Source organism: Gopherus flavomarginatus, chromosome 6, assembly GCF_025201925.1.
Source record: "Gopherus flavomarginatus isolate rGopFla2 chromosome 6, rGopFla2.mat.asm, whole genome shotgun sequence".
NCBI lineage: Eukaryota > Metazoa > Chordata > Testudines > Testudinidae > Gopherus > Gopherus flavomarginatus.
The window spans coordinates 70,382,639-70,397,141 of NC_066622.1; the positions used below are offsets into that span (position 1 = coordinate 70,382,639).

Here is a 14,503-nt window from a genome sequence, read left to right on the forward strand (position 1 = left end):
TTCCCACAACATTAATTGAGCTGGGAGTTGGCCTACATTTGGCTGATCCTTTCCAACATTACACTTGAGACAATCTCAGTTAGCAAATACTGCTGCCAAAAGCAGAAACTCATGGTTTTAGCAGGTCTATAGTCCCATGGGCACACTAGTGTGATGCATGTAAATAGGATGTTTCAATAGCATCACAATAGTTCCTGGGTTTATTGCAAAGTGTGTGTGCACGCACGCGCATGCACGCACACACATACACACTAAGGCAGCTCATCCAGTTCACATTTGGAAAGGAATACTGCACCTGTGAGTCTGATGTTTCACATGCTGAGGCATTTCTCTGCATGACCCATTGGAAACATTTTCAAAAACAGCAATTATTCAGTTTGCCGTTTTGGTCCAAGCATGATTTTGGTGGCCAACAAATTTTGAAAGAGGGCGACTACTGCTAAGCATGGAACATCTAGAGCAGGCTGCTTTATGAGTTGTGCGGGCGAGGATCCCCCCCAAAACACATCCTCCGCCCCAGCGCCGCCCAGCCCCAAGGAAACAACCCCTCCTGCCCCAGTGACACCCTGCCAAACAGCTGTGGGCCGAAAAGGAAGGTTAAGGGGTTGGGTTGGGATGGGGTGGGGGAGAAGAGGGTTTGGGACTTTATTAAGAATTTTTCAATTAAAGCAAATGATCTTTTTAAATTTTATGAATCATGGAAAAATGAACAATACCTGTTCCGTTGAAAGAAAACATTTGTACTTTTCATAATTACCTTGCAAATTTAATGAGGGATCCCCCCCATGAACTAAGGGGAGGGGAAAAGGGAGACAGTTTGAAGGGATTTTCTGGGGCTATGAACTAAGGAGAGGGGAAAGGGGGGCAGTGTGAAGGGATTGGATGTGACTGTCCAACACACAAACACAGGGGCCGCAGGGAGCCTAGGGGCAGGGCAGTTGATGGGGCTGGGGAGGGGCAAGGTCCCTGGACCAAGGAAGAGGGCAGCAGTTGGGGTAGGGCAGGTGCATACACACACACACACACACACACGATTTCCTGGCTGCTCACAGACAGTTCAACACCCCCAACCCCTAAATCACTACAGAGGCCACCCTGGGACCAACCAGCGCAGTAGCTGCCCCACCCCCAACCGAAGAGGGGTTGGGGGGGTCTCAGCCCAGTCCCACCCCCACCTAGGCTGGCGGCCCCTCCCCTCACTTGGCACTTACCAGCTCTGCCTCATGCTCAGTGCTTCCTACCTCAGCGGGCCCCAGAAGCGACGCACTCACTGTACGCCCGGCAAGGGGAGCGGGAGACGGAGACACATGCAGTTCTGGCTGTTAGGGCGGTTGGAGGGCAGCGCATGCGCACGGGGCTGTGAGGTGGGCCCCCCAGGTCCCCCAACAGCCCCACTCCGCCACTTGCCCGCAGGCCGCACAGTGAGCTCACGTGGGCCGCATGTTGTGCAGACCTGATTTAGAGGCTGTTAAACTTAAGAATGGCCCTACTGGGTCAGCCCCATCCTGGCTAATAGCCATTAATGGAATTAACCTCCATGAATTTATCCAGTTCTCTTTTAAACCCTGTTATAGTCCTAGCCTTCACAACCTCCTCAGGCAAGGAGTTCCACAAGTTGACTGTGAGCTATGTGAAGAAGAACTTCCTTTTATTTGTTTTAAACCTGATGACCATTAATTTCATTTGGTGGCCTCTAGTTCTTATATTATGGGAACACGTAAATAACTTTTCCTTATTCATTTTTTTCACATTACTCATGATTTTTTATACCTCTATCATATCCCCTCTTGGTCTCTTTTCCAAGCTGAAAAGTCCTAGCCTCTTTAATCTCTCCTCATATGGGACTCGTTCCAAACCCCTTCTCTGAACCTTTTCTAATGCCAGTATAGCTTTTTTGAGATGAGGAGACCACATCTATATGCAGTATTCAAGATGTGGGTGTACCATGGATTTATATAAGGATAATAAGATATTCCCCACCTTATTCTCTATCCCCTTTTTAATGATTCATAACATCCTGTTTGCTTTTTTGGCTGCCGCTGCACACTGCGTAGACATCTTCAGAGAACTATCCACAATACTCCAAGATCTTTTTCCTGATTAGTTGTAGCTAAATTAGCCCCCTATTATATTGTATGTATAGTTGGGGTTATTTTTTCCAATGTGCATTACTTTACATTATCCACATTAAATTGCATTTGCCATTTTGTTGCCCAATCACTTAGTTTTGAGAGATCTTTTAGAAGTTCTTCACAGTCTGCTTTGGTCTTAACTATCTTGAGCAGTTTAGTATCATCTGCAAATTTTGCCACCTCACTTTTTACCCCTTTCTCCAGATCATTTATGAATAAATTGAATAGGATTGGTCCAAGGACTCACCCTTGGGGAACACCACTACTTACCCCTCTCCATTTTGAAAATTTTCCATTTATTCCTACCCTTTGTTCCTTGTCTTTTAATCAGTTCTCAACCCATGAAAGGATCTTCCCTCTTATCCCATGACAGCTTAATTTACATAAGGGCCTTTGGTGAGGGACCTTGTCAAAGGCTTTCTGGAAATCTAAGTACACTATGTCCACTGGATCCCCTTTGTCCACATGTTTGTTGATCCCCTCAAAGAACTCTTAATAGATTAGTAAGACATGATTTCCCTTTACAGAAACCATGTTGACTTTTGCCCAACAATTTATGTTCTTCTATGTGTCTGACAATTTTATTCTTTACGATTGTTTCAGCCAACTGGTCAATTCTACAAAATGCACTGTTAAAGAGATTAAAAGAACATTTGCCAAATCTCTAACTAAAAAAGTAGCCCTTACCTTTTCCTTTTTCTGCTGCCCTGCAACCTCTGTTCCTCCAGTCACAGGAACTGCTCTATGCTCCTCTGAATGTCCTGACTTCTCTTCTACCAGTTCAGTCTTTGATGTGTCCAGCAAATCCTCCTTTTTCTTCTCTTCATCAAATAATGAAGGTGGCGCCTGAGGCATTTTTGCTTTTTCCTGGGAAATGAAAGGATGTTACTACTCACACACGGAGATCTGGCACATAAGCGCACAGATGGATACATATAAAAAGTCTATCTATGAGGGAGTGGGGTCTCTGGCCCACATGGGACAGCAGATAGGTAAACAGGGCTTCTCTTGTTCCCAGTGGCTCAACAGATGGGAGAAGCCTGTGGTCCACACATGGCAAGTGGGCTTGTGAAAAGGAGAGGTTTAGGGGCTATTATGTGGCAGGCCACAGTAGATTCTATGGTAGATACTCAGAGCAGTGTTTTGGGGTTGGCACTACAGATATGATGGCATTGGGTGGCAGAGTGTTTATTACTACAATCAGCACACTGGTCTAGGATAAATAGGAACCTGGCTGATATCAGAAACCCTATGGGGGGGGGTGAGGGGCGGGAGAATTATAGCCACAAGTGTAGAATCAGAGTTTGGTGGGTCTGACACAGGGGAAAATCCTGCACCTATTGAAGTCAATGGAAACTCTGCCACTGATTTCAATAGGACCAGGATTTCCATTCCTAGGACCATACTCAAAACCCTTCAGTAATACTCAGAGCACAGTCTGAGCAGGCCCAGCCCCAGCTCCAGCCAAGGCAGCATTCAGACTCCATTTCAGAGTATCATTTTAACCTAATGAAGCCAAGTAGTTTTAAGCCCAAAATTCCAATCACCTTAATACTACTATAAATTTGTTGGAACTCATCTAACCTAAAGGCCCTAGTTAATGGGTTATGAGGAAGCCTGCCTTGCTACAACAATGCCATTCAGTAAATCATTTGTATTGAAGTTAAGCAGGAAAAGGAGGTACCGCTGTGGTTTTAGCTGCTGAAGGAACATGTGTCGGCTGGGAGCTGAAGAACGGTCCTCCATTAACAGCATCTTCTTCAAACAGAAGAGAAGCCTTCTGGTGCTTCCTCTGACTGTAGAGAGAAATCCATGCATGGCAGACATGTTTAACTGGTCAAATGGTATCGTTTAGATTGTCCTCTTTAAGGACATGGTATAGAAGAACAGAAATTCTGAACAAAGTATGATCAGGGCCAGGTTTTCTCTAAGCTACAGAGGCCCAGGACTGCTGCTCCAGTCTGGCAGGAGACCTTGCTTCCAGCCTCAGTCCATACTAGGATATGTGAGTGCCAGAGCAGGTTGCTTCCATTGCTTACCTCACTAGCACTGGAGTCTCATCTCTCACCTCTTTATGTGAACGTGACACATACACCCTTTCCCACTCCCTGCATCCATCTTGCCTATTTAGCCTGTAAGCATTTGGGGCAGAGGCTGTCTACTATTCAGTGCACAGCGCCAAGCACAACAGGGCCCCAGTCTTGGTTGGCCCTTAGGCACTACTGTAATAAATGCGATTAACATAACGAGCAAAGCAGCATCACTACTGGAGTGGAACACAGGTGGGATTTTGTGGCCTCCAACATGACATCCGCCCCTCACTTGAGTTGAAGTACATGTGGGGAAAAGAGGCCCAAGATGCTACGCAGTAGAGGGTGAACTTCAGGAATAAATTTCATATACGCTTCTGAAAAACACTGAACAAAAACCTTAATTCAGCATGATCACTGGGACTTTGCTTTTGTATTTGCAAAAAGAATAAATCACTTTGAAATATTGAAGAGGGTTCAGAGAAGAGCCAGAAGAATGCTTAAAGGGTTAGACAACTTCTTACAGTGTTTGAGCTCTTTGAGTCTATATAGCTTAACAAAAAAAAAAGATTAAGGGGGACTTGATTACAGTCTATAAGTACCTATATGGAGATCAAATATTTAATAATGGGTTCTTCAATCTAGCAGAGGACGGTCTAACATGATCCAACAGCTGGAAGTTGAAGCTAGACAAATTCTGACTGGAAATAAGGGGTACATTTTTGACAGTGAGGATAATTCAGCATGGGCACAACTTACCATGGGTTGTAGTGGATTCTCCATCACCGACAATTTTTAAATCAAGGCTGAATGTTTTTCTATAAAAAGATCTGCTCTAGGAATTATTTTGGGGAAGTTCTAAGACCAGTGCTACACAGCAAGTCAGACTAGATGATTGCAACAGTACCTTCTGGCCTTGGAAGCTAGGATTTTGCCTCATAAGAACATGGGGTTCTCTCCACTCGGGCATTACAGCTAGTCTAATAACTCAATATGACCTTAGTCCTGTCCACAAATCCATCCTGGATTCTGCAAATCCATTTGTCACTCCTAAGCATTAGCAGAACAGTTTATAGACTATCACGGTGTTCACAAGCTGTCACTGACCATGCTATTTCTGCTGTGTAAATTAGTCACCTGGTGTGCAAGTCAGTCACCTGAGTCACTTGATGTCAATTCCGCTTCCTGATTGGATGACTGCAACTTTTGAAACAGGAGGAGAATTATGTACTCACTGCGCATCTCGAACAATGCACTTTTCTTAGACCCTTTCAGATGATTAGATTTTTAGCCTAAAATATGAAGTTTTCAAAATCCAAACACTTTCATAAGTAAAGTGGTAGCAAGCTGGATATTCCTCAAAATAACCACCCTGCCCCTATGAAGCAACAGCACGTCTAAGGCTGCATTTCTGTTCATGAAGATATTTACACAAAATTAATAGATCAGTGCAAAAATTAGCAGCAAAAAGATTGACCTCCATCCATTTAACCAAACCCAGAGAGCCCACCTGTCCTACTAGACCCAACACTCCATAACAACCTGACATTTCAATGATTTCCACCCCACCATCAATCTCAGCCTGGATCAGTCCACACAAGAGGCCCACTTCCTAGACACTACAGGGCTAATAAGCGATGATCACATAACCACCACCCTATACTGGAAACCTACTGACTGCTATACTTACCTACATGCCTCCTGCTTTCATCCAGACCACAATCACACAATTCGTTGTCTACAGCCAAGCTCTACAATACAACCACATTTGCTCCCATCCCTCAGACAAACACCTACAAATCTCTATCAAGTATTTTTAAAACTGCAATACCCACCTGCTGAAGTAAAGAAACAGATTGACAGAGCCAGAAGAGTACCCAGAAGTCACCTACCACAGGACAGGCCCAACGAAGAAAAGTAACAGAACGTCACTAGCCACCACCTACAGCCCCCAACTAAAACCTCTCCAGCGTACCATCAAGGATCTATAATCTATCCTCAAGGACAATCCCTCACTCTCTCAAATCTTGGGATACAGGCCAGTCCTCACTTATAGACAGCCCCCCAACCTGAAGCAAACACTCACCAACAACTACACACCACACAACAAAAACACCAACCTAGGAACCAAACCCTGCTACAAACTCAGGTGCCAACTCTGTCCACATATCTATTCAAGGGACACCATCACAGGACCTAACCACATCAGCCACACCATCCAGGGCTCGTTCACTTGCACATCTACCAATGTGATATATGCCATCATGTGCCAGCAATGCCCCTCTGCCATGTACACTGGCCAAACTGGACAGTCTCTACACAAAAGAATAAATGGACACAAATCTGACACCAGGAATTATAACATTCAAAAACCAGTAAAATACTTCAATCTCCCTGGTCACTCAATAACAGACCAGAATTGGCAATTCTTCAAAAAAAAAAAAAAAAACCTTCAAAAACAGACTCCAACGTGAAGCTGCAGAACTAGAATTAATTTTCAGACTGGATACCATCAGATTAGGCCTGAATAAAGATAGAGTGTGGTTGGGTCATTACAAAACCTAAACTTAATTTCCCCACTATTAATTTTTTCCTACTGTTACTCACACCTTGCCATCAACTATCTGTAATGGGCTACTTTCTTACCACTTCAAAAAGTTATTTTTCCTCCCTTGGTATCCTGCTGTTAATTGAATTGTCTCATCAGACTGACCTCACACTTAGTAAAGCAACCTCCATCCTTTCATGTATTTGTACCTGCTCCTGTATTTTTCTCTTCATGCATCCCATGAAGTGGGTTCTAGCCCACAAAAGCGTACACTCAAATAAATTTGTTAGTCTCTAAGGTGCCACAAGGACTCCTCGTTGTTTTAACCTGAGAACAGGTGAGCTTTGTTTTGTGCCCTGCAGGCAAACGGATCTCAACTATTTTGGTCCCAAGGGAGGATGGGGAGCTCCAGAGTCAAGAGTAATGAGAATGCCCTGTCAGCGGCCCTCTACCTTTAAAGAGGTTTCTCCAGCTTAGGTGCCTATGGTGATCCCAGCTGTGACAACACCACAGGGTAAAAGGAAACCAGGGTCTAAACCAACCCCTTAATCTCCACCTGGAAATCAACATTCAGCTGGTTCAGTAGCATAACAGTGGAATAGCAGAAATGCACAGCAGAAAACAATGATTTTAAGATTACCTGACAGCATCTCAGCTTCCTGGGAAAATGGAGGCCTCGTATTTCAGAAAGGGAATCCCATAATACCCTTGACAAACTATTGGAATGGGTAAGCCTGCTCCAAGAGATTGGAGAGAAATGTGCTGCTCTGCTGTCAAGTTCTCCCACCTGTCTTTAGTGATTGCAAATAAATCCTCCTCCTCCTCCTCTTCACCCTCCTCAAAGAGGCTAGTCTTTTTCATAATGTTAGCCGGACTGACTGCACTGACAGGTTTTGCAGGTTCCCCCTTTTGGCTGTCTTCGGAAATTGGTTTAGTCGGCTTGCTGACGTTCCAGTGGTCCTAAAAAAAAAAAATATAGGAATTATTCTCTTACAAGCCTATTTCCTCACCTCTTCTACCTTAGTCAGCATATTAGAATCAGCGCTTGTTCCTGTGAAGACATGGGCTGTTCTTACATCTATGCATTAAATACAAACACAAGTGCAACACCAGGCCAGAAAATGATATTATTACCCCCTACACTGTATAAGCTTTCAGGACATAGGCCTGGCTCCTATTTCACAGGTGCTAATGGAGCTGCAGGTGTAAATGAGTACTAGCATCCCTGAGATCTGCCCCTGAAGCTGGTTTTGTGAGTGCAGGTTATACAGCCACAGAAGGGAGAAGCTTTCTGTTTTTGATAATTTGGCCCATAACATTTTGATGATTAGACAGTTAGAGGAGTGTGGAAACATACATTATGCAGTGTCCCAAGATAGTATCAGTAACAATGCTGCCTCATTTCCTGACTTCTAACTGTAATATTAAGGCAGTTTTTCCTCTTGGGTTAACAAAATAATTGACCATGCTAATACAGTGTTAACTCTTAAATGGCCCAACTAGGGTTATGTTCATGCCTCAATTGGAGGGGAATGTGCTGAGTTGGGAAGAGAACGGTTAAATGTATGCCTTTGCTGTTTAAACTGGTTGGCTGAAGCCAGTTTTCTGAAAGGCTAGGTTAACAGAGCAATGGCATACCTGTCTCTTTCTGCGACAAAGCTATTTCCATATCGACATTTTATCTAAGCGAGAAGTCAGAATTTGCCTTAATACGGAATACTGCAAATCCCAGAAATATTTTCTCTGTTTTCATGCTTACAGTATCTCTCTTTATCCCTTTATGTTACAAGTGGTCTGCAGATGGAAGAACACTGCATCCCTTTCCTACTTTATGATGTATTAAAAAAATGACGGGCTTTTTTTCTTTTAAATTCGGCCTTGCTTTACTTTTATATTAGATATTCATGTCTCATCTACCTTAAAAAAAACCACTATAGGTTACCTGGAAAGCCAGTAGTTTTATGATAGCCACTAAAGCAGCAGTGAAATACAACAGGGTTCAAAAAAAGAACTAGGTAAGTTCATGGAGGATAGGTCCATCAATGGCTATTAGCCAGGATGGGCAGGAATGGTGTCCCTAGCCTCTGTTTGCCAGAAGCTGGGAATGGGTGACAGGGGTGGATCACTTGATTATCTGTTCTATTCATTCCCTCTTGGGCACCTGGCATTGGCCATTGTTGGAAGACAGGATACTGGGCTAGATGGACCTTTGGTCTGAGCCAGTTTGACCATTCTTATGATTAATTAAGCAGGAATGTGAGTTTTAGTCACACAGTAAAGTTCCTTTTAAGTGGGTCATGCTGACACTTTGTTAACTCAAGTACCTGGCTGCAAATCTTGATTAAGGATTCAACACCCTCCAACTCGGATTAAGGGCTGAGAGAGCTCCCAAGCCCTGTACCCGAGTCATCCAGCTAGCGCTTCCAACAGAGATGGGTCAAATCTTGTTTTCCAATTCCTCCACATTTCTAAATAAACCCTGACTACCCCAAAACTTTCAGGCCCTCCTTATACACATTAGTAGTAAAGAAGTTCATGCTCTTTTTTCCTCTTTTGTAGGCCAGCTCTAAGTCACCCTTCTCAGCAGGAGGCTGCTGTGCCATTTTCTGTTAGACACGTATAGCCTACATCCAGCAATTTTTTCCTGCCATAGTACCTCTGCCAGCCAGTCCCATGGTGCATGCTTATAAAGAGAACATAGAGCTCCCCCACCCCACAGATATACAACAGCTGGAAGGAGCACTGTCCATAGACACAGCCCAGGCACCTAACAATCCACACTCAAGTGCAATGGAGTGAATGTTCTATTGAACATTTCATCTTTTGGAGAGCTGCATTTTAAAGGGGGATATTGGGCTTGCATCTTGTTCTACAGTACCTCCTCATCACTGCTGAACAACGAGCCAGAGGGTTTTTTGAGGAGCTCCGATTGTTTTGCTTTCTCCTGGGGTGGTTTTGACTGTTGCTTCTTAGCAGGTGCAGTACCAAACAGATCCTAAAAATATTAAAGCCAAGAAAGGTAACTTTGCCTGGTACTTGGTGTGCATCAGCACTCAGGTTCCTATCAACATCAGTTGAATGTAGCTCAGCCAAGAAACAGGTTAAGGAAATATAAATACTTCCACCAAAACCTATTCAAAGGACAACAGCTTTAGATACCATGGAGCAAATAGTTCTCAGCCATGGCGTCCACAGATGTTTAGTAGAGAAGTTACAGACCAAAAGCCTGTAGGTATTAACACTTTCAACAACTTGACAAGCTTGGATAAGAACCCAGTCCCGCAATGGGATCTGCTAGCAGGACTCATACCCAGTCTCCCTAAAGTCAATTTCCCATTGCAGGCTTTGGTTTTTATTCTGTATCTTCTGTTTCAGCTGGGGATTTCTGATTTGCAATGTGATTAAGAACTACGTCTACCAGGCTTTTAACCCTAGGATCTGAAAGGGATATTTTAAAGACCACATTCCCACTTTGAAAGAGAGGTTCTCTGACTGCAGCTTGCACATACGCTTTCCATCATTGTTTATTTTGCACTGCCAATTATTTTCTGTCCTCACATTGGTCACAGCCCTTGTCTCATCTACAATAGCTGGCTTTGTAGCTGTAAATCACAAGTGCAAACAGGATTCAGGGCTTGTCTACACTACCACTGAAGGCCATGTAAATAATTTCACTCAAGGATGTGGAAAAGCCACCCCCCTGAGCGACGCAAGTTACATTGACTTAAAGCAGTGTCTAAACCACTCTCCCACCGACATAGCTTCCACCTCTCACTGAGGTGGAGTAATTATGCTGACAGGAGAGCGTTCTCCCATGGGCACAGCGCGTCTTCAGCAATGCACTACAGCTGCACTGACGTAGCACGGTAGTGTAGATTAGCCCTCAGGCATGTTAGACACCATGTCATCTTAGCCTTGTCATGCTAAAAGTGGTAGATCTGAGTGGGTGGTGAATTATGGCTATATGAAGTTTGCTTGGGTAGACAAGGTCAGTGAAGAGGACAGCAAGAAGGTGGTGTAAGATGGCAAGCATTACAATCAATAAGATCACATGGATACTCAGTTTAGGCATGTGCAAATCTTCCCGATTAGGATACTGTAACCCTCTGTCTATGGCAGAGATTTAGTACTTTCATTTCACAGAGCCTCATGAGATGGGACGTTTTTCTGACAGTCAAAAGATGTATTCATACTTACTATCAGAGAAAGAGAGAAACTGCCCCCAGATCATTACCAGCTGATCCCCATCACCTCTCCGACTCTGGCCTCAGAGGAAATTTCTCCATCAAAAGGGGACAGATATACTACTATATGTTGACCAGCTCATTACTGCAGTTCAAGTCTTCCCAGCCACAACTCATTGCTCAGCAGCTCTGCTGTAGCCTAGCAAACTGATACAAACAGCTGTCATCTCTGCAGACTAGGGATGGAGGAGGGACTCTTTTCAACAAGACAGGCAAGCAAAAAGACCAAGCACTGTTGCATCTGGGAAGCAGACCAGGATCCTGACCTGCAACAGTAGTGTGGCCTACTGCACACGTAAAAAGACACCTGGTGAACTCGGTACTTGTCCATGTGCAAGACTCTTATGAAGCGGGATCAAAACAGAATCCCTTAAAAGTTTTTGCAGTTGAACTCTGATTCCTGGTTAGAAACTTTGCAAAAACCCAAAATTAGGAATGTCCAGTAGAATGGCTTGCTAAGCAATGGGAACTTCTGCTAACAGTCCCAGATGGGAAGAGCTGGGAACTGGAGGCAGGGTGCTCTCAGAGGATGGCTCTGGAATTTGCATAAGTCACAGGCCTCCACAATCTGTTGACACCTTATCGCAATCAGGTGATGATCATGGGGCAGGCTAGTTTACTCTGGGGACTGGGTGTCCAAAGATGGATTGCAAGCTCTTGAAAAGCAGAGGTGATGCTTCCCTGTGTGTTTGTAAAGCACCTAGGATAGGGGCTTTTGGGCAGTACCACAAGGCACACTAAATTAAGAATACTGTGAACCTGTCCTTAGTTATTACCCACTTAACAGCTTTACCTTACTCACAGAGCCCAGAGAGTGGGCTACAAAAAAAGTGCAGCCAGTGCTGGGGAGGCACTTACCTCTTCATCCTCATAGTCAAAGAAGGAGAGTGGGGTTTTTGTGGCTGACTTGCTGGGTGGTAGAGATGTGCTCTTTGACTTCCCTGTTTGACTTGATGAAAACAAGTCCTGCTAGAACCAAAACACAGTCACTTAGCAAGACAGTTTGAGATGAGAGAAACAGGATTTAAGAACTTGGAAAAACAATATGCACTTCGCATTTATTCAAAAAGAGAGACTGTTTGGTGTGCTACTGAAGAGGAGTAAGATGGCTGATTCTCACCACGCTGAAACCAGAGGCCCACACTTTCACAGAAAAGGTCACTGATTTTGGGGCCTACTGAATATACCTACAGCCCAATTCAGAAATATTGAGTGCATGCAACTTCTCCTGGGAACTCTCTGAAGCAGTTGCCAACTTTTACGTGGTAAATAAGCACCCTGACTTTCACAATAAGCCAAAAATCAAGCTAATCTCATTTCAAAACAAGGCCAAAACAAGCCAATCCCTAAGAAACCCAACACTCAATGTGATTAGATCCCTCTGGCACGCAGTCTGGGCCTGCTGTGGGACCGCTGTGCATCCCGACTCTCTCTCGCCGCTGCTTGCCAGGAGCCAATCAAAAACAAAAACAAAAAAGAAGCAACAAGCTACAAGCCAAAAAACTAGCCAGCAAGCAGCCCACAAGCCAATTAAGCCAAAAAACAAGCCCAATTTCTGCTTTTTGTCACGGGATTGGCATGTCTCCTGTGAAGGCTCCAGGTCAGGAAGCAAGACGACATGGACTGAAGAGCGCACATGACCCCTGTACATACTGAAGCAAATCCAAGGGTTGGATGCTCTCTCCTGCCTTTATACTTCCTTTAACCTTCCATCTCACACTGCTGTGTGTGTGCAAAATAGAATTTTTAGAATTGGTGGAAAATGCTAGGAGAGGGACACTGCTCCTGCTGGAGAGTGTTTTTAGGGGGAACCACATACCAGAGATCCCATTCCTTGGAGATAAGCAACGATTTGAGACATCTCTCAACAGGAATGGGTTTTAGGTAACATGGCAGTAGATAGAAATGCAGTCATGTTACGGTCCAGTCCCCTTAGAATTCCATTTAGATCTAAGAGCATTTAGCACTTACTTCAGAATCTTCTTCATCAGAGAATAGGCCTCTTTGGTTTTTGGGAAGTATGTCAGATAAAGACTTGGAGTCCTCACTGGAAGACGGCTGACTCTTCAAAACAAGAACACATCAGCACCTATTTAAATCAATGCAAACAGCACACTTTACATTCCTCTTTGGTAGCTCTGCTGGTAGCTGGCCTGCTAAGTGTCCCAACTGTTGAAAAAGGACGGCTAAAACCTAGGAAATTCTGATCCAAACACTAGAGAATCCAACACCCACGTAGTTTTGAAGACAGATCTTTCTGCAGAGCATCAGCTGCATGAGGACGATTTTAAGTGTAGGCCATAAATTTTTTTTTTTTTTTTGGCATATAACTCCCATTGACTTCAACAAGAGGCACTTACAGGGATTCCATGGCACTGCTTGGCTATATTTTCCTGGATAAGCCCCTGTAGCGACAATAGAGATGAACTAGCCAATGGGAGAGTATTATAACCCTAAGTTAATAAGTACACCTCTACCCCAATATAATGTGGTCTGATATAAAGCAAATTCAGATATACCTTGGTAAACCGGCGCTCCGGGGGACTCTGCTACTTTACATCGTTATAGCCGAATTCATGTTACCATAAGCGGCTCCTCTGCACGCCCCCAATCCCCGTTACTTGCTGCGGCCCTGCCTCAGGCCCCCTGCCCCAGCTCACCTCCGTTCCACCTGATCCCACGCACCGCAGCTCTGCTTCTCCCCATTCTCTCCCAGGCTTGCCGCGCCAATCAGCTGTTTTGCGTGGCAAGCCTGGGATGGAGGAGAAGCGGAGCTGAGTGGCATGCTTGTGGGAGGCGGCAGCGGAGCGGAGGTGAGCTGGGGCGGGGAGCAGTTCCTCTGCACCCCCCCGTTACTTGCTGTGGCCCCCCTGCCCCAGCTCACCTCTGTCTCTGCCTCCTCCCATGAGCGTGCCACTCAGCTCCGCTTCTCCTCTCTCCCAGGCTTGCCACGCAAAACAGCTGATTGCCACGACAAGCCTGCAAGGGAGGGCGGGAAGTGGAGCTGGTGCTGTAGCATGTTCATGGGAAGAGATGGAGCGGAGGTGAGCTGGGGCGGGAGGGGGCCCAGGGAGGGCAGCAAGTAACGAGGGGGGGCACAGAGGAACTGCTTCCCACTCCAGCTCATCTCCGCCTCCTCCCCGAGCGTGCTACCCCGCTCTGCTCCCCGCTCCCCCCCTTCCAGGCTTGCCAGGCCAAATAGCTGATTGGCGTGGCAAGCCTGGGGGGGGGGGGAGGGAACAGAGGGGAAGAAGCTGGAGCAGTAAAAGTGATTCCTCTCCCTACCCCGATGTAATGTGGTCTTCACCTACAATACGGTGAGATCTTTTGGCTCCCGAGGATCGCATTATATTGGGGTAGAGGTGTACCAAGTATGAAACATTTCACCAGAAGTTTACCCTTTTAAAAAAATATTTAAGTCAAATCCTGCTAAATTTCTAAACAAAACATTGTTTAGAAACAAAAAAAAAAAAAAAAAAAAAAAAAAAGTGTTGAAATGAACCATTTTGACTTTTGAAAATTTTCCCCATTTTTAGTCAGACAAAAAAC

General features: G+C 44.9%; 1 protein-coding gene across 3 annotated transcripts in view; it reads right to left on the reverse strand.

The window, feature by feature from the left end:
• The window catches only part of WASHC2C (WASH complex subunit 2C), a 66,354-nt gene that overhangs the window by 26,424 nt on the left and 25,427 nt on the right, over window positions 1-14,503 (reverse strand). For 2 of the 3 annotated variants that reach the window (XM_050959982.1, XM_050959981.1), the window contains exons 16-21: window positions 12,926-13,018; window positions 11,813-11,920; window positions 9,589-9,705; window positions 7,498-7,670; window positions 3,817-3,928; window positions 2,820-2,999 (exon numbers count right to left, since the gene is read on the reverse strand). In XM_050959982.1, the coding sequence (XP_050815939.1) occupies window positions 2,820-2,999; window positions 3,817-3,928; window positions 7,498-7,670; window positions 9,589-9,705; window positions 11,813-11,920; window positions 12,926-13,018 (783 nt within the window). The remainder of the gene's footprint in view (window positions 1-2,819; window positions 3,000-3,816; window positions 3,929-7,497; window positions 7,671-9,588; window positions 9,706-11,812; window positions 11,921-12,925; window positions 13,019-14,503) is intronic. The other variant, XM_050959983.1, reaches the window with a different exon arrangement.